The sequence below is a fragment of the Solanum lycopersicum genome, chromosome 2 (assembly GCF_036512215.1).
Source record: "Solanum lycopersicum chromosome 2, SLM_r2.1".
NCBI classification, from domain to species: domain Eukaryota; kingdom Viridiplantae; phylum Streptophyta; class Magnoliopsida; order Solanales; family Solanaceae; genus Solanum; species Solanum lycopersicum.
In genome coordinates, this window is record NC_090801.1 from 56,732,596 (window position 1) to 56,743,118 (window position 10,523).

The 10,523-nt window shown below is 34.8% G+C and overlaps 1 protein-coding gene across 4 annotated transcripts; it reads right to left on the reverse strand.

Annotated features, from left to right (window-relative positions):
• Positions 1 to 79: 79 nt before the first annotated feature.
• On the reverse strand, positions 80 to 10,252 carry LOC100316881 (starch synthase IV). Of its 4 annotated transcripts, none has more exons than XM_069293098.1 (17): positions 10,046 to 10,243; positions 9,828 to 9,976; positions 8,447 to 9,224; positions 7,952 to 8,033; positions 6,744 to 7,812; positions 6,609 to 6,660; positions 5,716 to 5,838; positions 5,551 to 5,626; positions 5,274 to 5,458; positions 5,002 to 5,196; positions 4,824 to 4,895; positions 3,757 to 3,966; positions 2,242 to 2,367; positions 1,216 to 1,365; positions 1,051 to 1,112; positions 880 to 955; positions 80 to 704 (listed from the first exon to the last, which is right to left on the reverse strand). In XM_069293098.1, exons 3-17 carry the CDS (start codon positions 8,450 to 8,452, stop codon positions 528 to 530), a joined length of 2,661 nt encoding a protein of 886 aa, XP_069149199.1. In that variant the 5' UTR covers positions 8,453 to 9,224; positions 9,828 to 9,976; positions 10,046 to 10,243; the 3' UTR covers positions 80 to 527.
• Between the last annotated feature and the right edge of the window lie 271 nt (positions 10,253 to 10,523).

Genomic DNA, 10,523 nt, shown 5'->3' on the forward strand with positions numbered 1-10,523 from the left:
AACAATGATACAACAAAATGACCCCTCCACATATGAGTAATAACTAGAAAAACTGCAATGCTATGTTGTAAGGTTGAACTTGAATTTTCAACTAGAGCAGTTTATTTAATTTAATGAATTCTCTTTTTAAAATAATCTATACAGGATCTCACGTACGTAAACAAGTTGACTACACTCTCTATATTCTTGCTTTAAGCACTATGAAAAGTATTTACTAACAACATATTTGGCCAAAAAGAATATATTGTACTAACAACATAAAGATTTACAGAAAATTGTAAATTAAACTGAGTTGCTCATTTCTCGCCGGAAAAGCTTCACAGATGGTATTGGTATGCCAATTTTGCCTTGCACCTTTGATATCCGAGGTTGTACATGCATTACACTCATTGTGAAATCACAAATGCTCAGTGAAGTGGTTGCTCACCCTGTTATCCTCGAGTGGATGCTATTGCCACACAATGATGGCATGCATATTCAAGCAGCTAACTAGATCAATAAATTAACAAATTGTGATTGGAATGAGATCAATTACGACTTGCAGCTCTTGCTCTCAACACAGCCTTCTCGTAAAGTTCTTCATATTGTGATGCTGATGAATCCCAACTAAAATCTATGCTCATGTCCTTCTGAACAAACTCTTTCCAGATCTCATAATTGTTCATATAATAGTTAAATGCACGTTCCAAAGCATTGTTGAATCCCTGGTCATGGAACAACAGTGCAACATCAAAATTTGTATATTTTATTTAAAAACAAAGGTTGATGCAAGTTCTGAACTGTAATAATTTGCTATAAGGCCACAAAACTGAACTAGAACTGTGTCTTGGACAACTTTTTACTAATGTATTAGGCTCTTAGCTATTAAATTGCTGATACCTGTTCATCAGCAGTCGCAAATGTGAATCCATTTCTAAACTGAAGTGGGATTGAGTCATCGTCAACATCAAAAACACTGCAAAATGATTTGAATGGTTAATAATAAATCTGAAACTGTAAAATCATGAATGCTGACTACTGAAGAAGTCCTGATGTTCCGCATCGACGAACCTATCATTCAAGCCCCCTGTTTTCCTAGCTATTGGTATCGACCCATATCTCATTGCTATCATCTGCACAAATGGAATTCAGATTCAAACATTAGAACTTAAAAGTATTGAGTCATTCTACAGGTTCTTGATATAATAGAAATTGTTCAGGCAACTGTGGAATGACCTGAGTAAGACCGCAAGGCTCAAAGATGGAAGGGATAATAAGCATGTCAGATGCTGCATATATCAAATGGGAAAGAGCCTCATCATACTTCAATACCAACCGAGCATGTTCGTGATTTTGGAAATGGTTCGCAATATCCTCAAATTCCCTCTGCACAAATATTGATGTATGAGTTGACAAAGTTCTAATCATTATGCTAGGATGAACCACGGGTAGAGCAACAGTGGAGGAGTCCACAGCAAAGTGCAGACAAGTTTACATGAATGGTTTGATAAGAAATAAGTGTGGGAAGATGTAACATACTAAAGTTGAGCCAAAAACATCTGACAGAGAAGCATTATATCCATCATATACAATTTTATTATTTTTCCATGATTAACAATGCAAAGAGAAGCCACTAAAAGAAAATCTAGCAAACCCAAGTCTATTCATGTGTTGGGGGAAATAAGAAATCAAGCTTCAAACAGTTTAGTGTTTAAGTTCAATAGAAAGAATACAAGTAAGAATTGGAACATTTACCATAGTAAATACAAATTTATAGAAACCAGCACACCGAACCTCAGCAAAGGCATCATCTCAAGAAAAGACAAACCAACCTTTATAAAGAATATAACTGTGGCTGATACCAACCATTCTTATGAGTTTCCAAGTTTTGGATGTCTCCATAAAGGTAGGATTTCTGATTTGATTAGCACAGGAACACAAAGATCTAACTGCTAGACTGGAAGAAAAAGGTTACTGAATTGTTCATTCTCATGGACCCCCAACTGGAAGATCCAACACATAAAATTGAAAACCCAACAGCTTTGTTCCTGTTCAGACGTGAATTCTTATAGACAAAACTGGACATGTAGAACCTATTTTTCTTCTACCGTATTTCACATTTTATTGATCAACGAAGTTCAAAAATTGAGCTACAGCGGCTTATCTGTGTGCTAGAATCAACAAAATATATAACGTTGACACTGTCATTAAGACGACATGATGATTGTATTTACTTATAGCATAGGAAAAGGAAATCATTACCTGAATATGCGGCACTGGGCTAGAACCAAGAAGAACAAATTGACCTCCCAACTCCAAAGTCCTATATACGGCATGTCTAATAAGATGCACACCCTTTTGAGGAACCAGTCTTGTTATGCAACCAACCTGTAGCCAGCCAATCTTAGTTAAAATATGAAGGTGATATGGAAGTTTTTATCAAAAAGGAAAGAGAAACCGCAGCAAGTTATAATGCAATATCAATTAGTATATCCACCCAACAGTTGTTCTTCTTAAATCCTTAGCTTACTCATCCAACATTGTGTTTGAAACTTTTAACATTCCATTCACCATGTCTTTTTGTTTTCTTTGCTTTTCAACTTCAGTTATAAGCAACGAGTACATTTAAATCAGAATTTGTGATATAAGGATGATGTTGCCAAGACAGGTCAATTAGTACAATAAATTAATAAAATAAGTAGTGCAGCATTGTCATATTGTCATCCAAATATTATTTAAGATAAAATAAAAGAAGTGGGATGATTCATGGAATCTAAAACATCACAACTGTCATATAAGTCATGCTATTCTAACATTTTCGATGAACTTAGACTTTATTCAAAAAGGTTTTTATTTAAAATGAAATGTTTTTAGAGTTAACTTTGATGAGATATTATCCCATGTTAACTAATGAAATGAACAAGATTACCTTGAGAGAAGGATAATAAACCATGCAACATACAATGAAACTAAATGCCACACACGGATACAAATATTTAGGAAGACCCACCAGCATGCTTTGCAGCTCTAGAAAATTCATAGTCAGATTTAAAGGTTAGGCTGAGAAATTCCAACTAAATTCAGTCACTGCATGTAATCTTGCCTCTCTTTATAATCTTATTCATGGACTCTAGTAATAAACACAGTCATCACTTAGTGCATTTTTTTTCTTTTTTTCTTCAGAAAATTCACACTAGTGGAATCCTCTGAAACCAATGGTAGTTTCAGCAGCATTCCGCTACTTTAAACATTTTTTTGCCACCAAATCCAAACTTAGAATCACTTAATTCCATTGGAATGCAAGCTAGTAGTTGCTTACTCTGTTCCCCATTATATTGACACACTCTTCTTTTTAGTTTTTCCCGAAAAGAACAGCACGCTCTCTTTTTCAAAATTATCTAATCTTAGCATCACATTTACCTGAAATGACATGGCTTGTTAGGATCCACTTGATTTAAAATGAAAAGACATGTGGAACTCTCTCCATCACACATTTAAAGGAAAATATTGACACTTCACATATATTTGACCTACAAGTCAGAAATCTCCTTTGTTTCTTAAAACTCCAATCAAGTCAAATACCTTCACATAAAATGAGATGGAGGAAGTAATAATTTTCATATTGAATCTCATAATTAAAAGGTCAGTCACAAAGTAACAAAAGTATTCTCGTGTTATGGCAGTATAATACTGACATCATAATCACTCACTGATAAATAAATTACTGCCATCATAACCAGCAAGTCATAACTTAATAATAAACAAAGAAATTCTTACCAATGGTTGTCTAAAGTCAGAAGAAGAGAGCCCTAGAAGTCTTCTTAAAGCTTCTTTATTTTCTATTTTTCCATCTATGTCACTGGCACTGTATTGGACCTTAAGAAAATTATCAGAAGCAGGATTCCAAGCAGCAGTATCGATTCCATTTAGAATTCCAGCAAATTTCTTAGAATGGGAGTTAATTGTTGCATGAAGTCCTTTTCCTCCCTGTACATTAGAAATGAAAATTGACTTTGAGGCAGAAATTCATCAGGCAAGGTGTAAAGGATTGACTAAACATGATAACAGATTGTCAAAATCACTTTTTTCCTCGCCTAGTAGGAGGGAATTTTTTACTTGGAACATGCATAAGTAATTTGTATAATCATTTTGTAAATTGGATCATTCTACAAACTTAAAGACCATCATGTACCATATGAAACAAAGCTTAGAACTCAAATGGAAGTGCACTCAATTTTCAAAAGAGCTAGATCCTTCTGCCAAACCACCTTTGGACTTCGCAGATCTGAATAAGCTTCTGATCAAGTCAAATATCAGGATTCAGGTGTACCACCAATTTGTTTCAAGGTCTTCTAAAGTTTTGTCAAAAGTAGTATGTTTTACCATCTTGAAAATATATTGGCCATATGGCAACTTAAATCATCAATGAAGACCTAAAGACATGATCATTGGACCTTATACATAATCAAGGATGTCTCAGATCACTTGTTTACAGAAGTCAATAGATTTCAAACTGATCCTTGAAGACACCAGGGGAATATTCACCATCTTTAATACCAAAGAAAGACAAGGAGAAGAATATTGAAGAAGGAAAAAAAATATATTTTGAGACTCTTTGGCAACAACAGAAGTTGTTACTTATTCATGAAGATGGCAACAGGTCATTTCAGGCTGTGCAGAAACTATAATTCAGAAGTCAAAGTCCTATTTAGTTGTATTTCAAACAAAACCTATCATGCCTCACTAGAGAAACCAATTACTTAAGTATAAGATAAAAAAGAAATGACTGGACATGCATGAAAACAGAATGTGAGAGAATATGCTTACGGAAATGAAATTCATACCTGAACAGAGCGGACCTCTTGAGCATAAGTTGGTGAAACTGTGGTAACAATGTTAGAGAACACAATTGCACCCTGGAACAAGAAAGAACCACATCGACAACGTATTAAAAAAGTTGACATGAAAGGAAAGGAGCCACCAAGATCAGGTATAACAAGTTATCAACAGATATTTTGCTACCTTCACGGGATTTATTCTATCATTTGCTGAATTGTCCTGCATCCTATCTGGTCTGTTCAAGTGATAAGCATCAAGACCGCAAGATGTTAATTCTGATGCCGGTGCAGTCCCTTGATACTCAAAATTATGGCATGTAAAGCAAATCCTCGCTGAGTCCAATCCTTTTGGCACATATATTTCCCAATAAAGTGGTGCCTTCATGAAACAATAGAATCCTGAATGTATGAAAAACAGCTGCTAGAAGTTACCACAGAAATTGGAATCGATCTTACAACAAAAGCTGTTTGCCAATCATGGCAATGAATTATATCTGGTCTCTTTTCAGCCTGAAGTAGAAATTCAAGTGCTACCCTACTAAAGAATGAAAATCGTTTGAAATCATCGTGCTCTCCATAAAGTTGTCCTCTACAGAAGAATTTACCAGGGTGCTGAGGTTCAATAAAATAAACTGGAAGGCCTGAAAACAAAAATAAATAAATGATATAGCCAAACCTACAGGAAAAAAATGTAACAAGAAATGGACCCTTGTGGAGCGTAAATACTCTTGACCTTCAACAGTGCCCGTCCAGATATTATTGTTGTATAACCGACCATCAAAATATGACTCAACCACCACATCTAAGACCTGTAAAAGCATAACCATTTACGTAATCCAAAATCATATCAGAACCTGGCTACTAAGGTAATGATGTGAATGTCAATTTTTAAGCATACCTTCATGTCCTTGATTGACTCATACTGCATACAATCATATTTAGGAAGAACAATTTCCACAAGGTGTCCTTTTTCCTGCAGAGCTTTGCCAAGACCTGCCACCACATCCCCTAGACCACCTACCTGTGAGACAGTTAAGGAACGCCTTTTAGATAATTTAAACATTAGGAATGCCTCCAATACAGTTGTGCTTAATATTAAGTATATAATTTCATAGTTGTTGCTTAATTTACCAAAACATTGACCATGAAAGCTTATTATACATAAATATCACGAATAATATATTACTTTCTATCAACAGAATATGCAACTTTCAGAGGGCATAACAGACTAACAAAGAACGAAATACAAATAAAAGAAAGACACAAGACCACAACTGAATAAATACTGGATGCATTTTGATTATCTTGCAGAGTAAGGAATAAATGAGACTGTTATGATAAATCTTGTTCAGTGTACTTGTTTTTCATACACTCATACCACTCATTGGCCAGCTATGATTGCAGCATACTTTGCTATACTTGTAGTTTTTGAGAAAAGGAGAGTATACACTTTTACCAAATAAACATTAGCATCAGCCAACAGGAAAATGATTAGGTGCATGTGATTCTGGTCTAACCTAGAGTTATCTGGAATTATGATAAAGATGATCTATAACCAACTCATACTAATTGCCTTCATATTTAAATCAAGGTACTATAATTAAATTACTTTTAGTAACTTGTCTTTCCACCCTTAGTACATCGATGTAAGGAGAAAACAACTTCGTCCTAAATACAGAACATACAATCCAATAATCCATTCTGAAGAAATTGTTACACAAATAAATAAAGCTTAAGTTTCATATCTTCATCCAACAGAGGATTGTAATCCACAGAGGTGAGCGATTATACCTTCGCAACAGGCGCCATCTCGGCTGCAATATGGATGATATGCAGTCCTGGACTATTGGTTGACCAGAAAAGAAACTGCAAGTTATATCCTCAAACTAGGAATATTCAGTGACGAATTATTGAAACCAGACATACCGTGTTGGTGATGAAGTAAATCTAAGAAATGCCGCTAGAATTTCACGATCATTCTTTTCCTTGCATGACATATATGCATCACAAATACGTCTATCTCTCTTCCAGACCAGTTCTCTTAACAACTTTGCATCATCCTTTGAGATTTTCTTTTCCATAGACCAACCTTCAATCATCAGCAATAACCGACTCCAAAATTCAGAAGGCATCTCGTCTACAGGTTCATCGAGAGCTTTTTTTTTAGTTTCATTTTTCAAATTATCAAGTGTATCTTGAAACTCCTTGACAGAATCCTGATGCAGCTGAACATAAGATTGTATCTCTTCATCAGACCTCTGAAGGCGTTCATCAAGAAGTTTTATCTTTTGCTGCATTTGTTCATTATACTGCTGTAATTTTTCAGATGAAAGTTTATAGATGCTAGCCTCTTCAAGAGATTCTTCAAGCCTGTCGACCTTTTTCCGCAGCTCTTGGTTTTGCTGTAGCACTGATATTGCTTGATCTGCTTGTTTGGTTGCCTTAGCTAGCAATGCTTGTAAGTGTTCCACCTTTTCATATAAATTTTTGCACTCCAATTTCAAGGCAGAGAGCTCCGAAACACCTTCCTGAGATGCAGCCAGTTTAGATTCCAACTCACTTAAAGAAGATTCAAGAACTGATCGTTCTTTCTCTAGCATTAAAATGCGTTCATCTGTTTCCTTGACTAAGCTAAGCTCTGACTTCATCGATTGAAGATCTTGCTTCAATAACATATTTTCTTTCCTTAACGAATCACATTGCTCACTCAAGGAATTTACAAGATCACTACGTGAAAGAGGAACTGAATTATTCACATGAAGCACATTTTCCTCACTGCCTCTGCTGCTAGACAACTCATTTTTTAGCTTTCCCAACTGGTCTTCTAGAAGTTCCACGTGTATTTTTTCTTGGGAAGCAACTCTGAGCCGTGCATCAGTTTCTGCTAGCTTCATTTCTAAGATATTGATCTTCCCATGCAAATCCTCTTTCTCTCCAAGAACTTTTTGAAGTTCTTCTAACGCATGGACCCGAGCTTCATTGAGTAGATGAATATCTACAGATTTTATTCAGAAGGTGATGAAGTTACACAATGATATTTTAATTTTGATGAAATTCGCACAAACTTCCCAAGGAGAAAACCTTAAAATAGCAAAAATAAGTGAACTTAAAGGATGAAACCAGAACTATCTTACTCTTTTCCGCATTTCTTATCATGCCAATCAAATCCTTAAGATGAACACTTGAAGGTTGTCCCTCCTCATTTGAGTCGACAGACTGTTTCAATTATGAGGTATTCAATTTATGATCCCAAGTAATTTGCACCATTAGGATAAATTGACAAAAGAGAAAAATGCAAAAGACGTTACCAATTAAAGACTACATAAAAAACAAGGATCTTTTCAATTTCCTTATTGGCGAGGATCAAGACGACAAAGGTCATTTGGTAGAGCTTATTTATGAAGATGTATGACATGCATCAAACCTCTAGTGAATCTTAACCTTTTTGCTCCTAACACAGCAAATAAACTGGATATTATTTGATGCTCTAAGTTGTTATACACTGATAATAGATCATTCCATATTTATGTAAATGGTATTGTAGATATTTTAGCTTCGTAGAAATGTAAGGGAGTACTGGTAGATTGAGAAGGAGAAGAAGCAAAGAAAGGACCAAGATAATTACTCACCTGCATTAAATATATTGATTGGCATGAAATCTCGGGGGCTTATATACTCAGCAGAAAGAAATGTGGCATGAAAGTCTGGCAGGTGCATTAAGCTTTCGTTGGTTAATCTTTTGGGAATTTTTTAATTACTACTTAAACCATTAAAAGAACTCTGTTTTCTTACAGTATTTGTTGGTGTACAGAAACTAAAACTCTGGTGTAATATTGAATATGAATACATTGGGGACTGACTTTTTTCTAATGGAAGCACCCACCCCTGCCACATAGTTCATACGTCATAATATAAATTCTTATCTATCAAAAAAGCACAAGGGTACAGCAATTTAGTTCAAATGCTGAGAGACACTTAGTTATTTGTTGATGGCAAAATAAGGGCATGTCTCTTCAAGGCACTCTTTGAGGCATGCCTGAGATTTTCATATAGCTTTAATAGGGTTAAGGATTTGCGAAAAGCTCCACCCAGAGAATTCAATGGAAGGGGTAATTTGGATGACACACCTGAAAACCCTTATTCAACACACATGAAGTGCATATCAACTACAAGTATCTCATACTCTATTATCTCAAAGAGCATACCGAATAAGTACTCTCATCTGAACTTTTGGTTTCCGTCGAAGTGTCAACATTTTCTTCGATGGGAACTTCCTGATTTGAATTTGATAGGCTTTGTTTGGACATCTTTTCAGTATCAGAATCTATATCATCACTTAACTGTAGATCAACATCTGGTGGGCGTTCGATATTTATTGTCTTGGTTTGTTTTTTCTTATTCTGCAAACTAGAAATTTCAAAACAAAGTTAACTAATGCAGCAGGAGATAGAAAAGGAGATTGATTTCATCTTCCCAACTATATGATCTACTCGACTTCTAGAAATACATTTTTCACCAATCCATTTAACTAGCTCCAGATTATATAATAAATTACAGCTTCTTCAATGACAATTTTTTCATCTTTTGCAGTTCGAAGTTCCAGGAATCAAAGCAATTCAAAAACTCAAATGACTTCTCCACGATTACAAATATTCAAATCACAGAACCAACTCCTGCTAACAGAAACTAAAGCAAATGATTCTCGTCAACTAAAATCTAAATAAACCCCTAAAACTAATTTAAAACCAAAAAGAAATAAACTAGAACCATTTTCCACAACACAAAACCTCAAAACACAATAAACCAAATAGCAACTGACTCTCCATTAATCAGAAAGTCAAAAACCTAATTAAACAACTCAATTAAAAATAAGTACAATCAGTTAGTAACAAACCTCAAATCACTGAACGAAACCAGCTCAATTATTTCAGAAATGTAATCAGCTGATCCTTACAAAATCTAATTCCGCTTAATTTCATGGAAAAACGAAAAAATAGAGAATTACAATACCTAAAATTGCGGCGCTGGCGCATTTTGCCGGAAGCTGGAGGCAAGCGTTGAGAAGGTAGTGGATAGAATCGAACATTTACTTGTCTAGAAAGAGATGCTCCTCCGCACCATTTTTGCGTGGGAAAACAATTAGAGATCTTCATCTCCATCTGCAAAAATGCAAAAATCTGAGCTGAAAGAAGAAGAATGAGATAGAGAGAAGAGAGAAAGGAACAAACCGTTTCTTAGAACCAACGACTCCCTGAAAACTATTTGGGTGTGTGTTAATAAAAAGTGCACATATCTTCTTTCTTATTCTTATTTTTTTCTTCCGAAAACAAGTGCACCAATCTAAGGACTCGGCGGAGAAAAAGAGGGGAAATATCTCGGACTAGGTGAAATATAAGAGGATGATTCATTACTACGCTATGCTTCATGGAGTGCATATGTGATTTCATTTTTCGTGATTATAAGTGGTGAATGGTGATGCCTAAAATTAACAGTTTTTTATTTGAAATATTTCGTAATCTAAAATTATAAGGTGCAATTAAAGTTTTGACAAGTTTGAAAAAATATTTCAGAAAAATTGATTTAGAATTTTCTATTCTGATTTCACTTTTTTATTTAAATACAAAAATTAAGTCAAAAAGTTTACATTTTCTAATAAAAATCACAATTTGCAAGAATATCAAATGAGTGATGAAATATTATATGGTA

What these genes read in the sequence shown, in the direction of transcription:
- LOC100316881 (XM_069293098.1), bottom strand. An exon ending in ATTGGCAAACAGCTTTTGTT is followed by an intron (nt 5,197 to 5,273) that starts GTAAGATCGATT and finishes TGTTTCATGAAG; the next exon opens with GCACCACTTTATTGGGAAAT. An exon ending in ACAGGGGGCTTGAATGATAG is followed by an intron (nt 956 to 1,050) that starts GTTCGTCGATGC and finishes ATCATTTTGCAG; the next exon opens with TGTTTTTGATGTTGACGATG.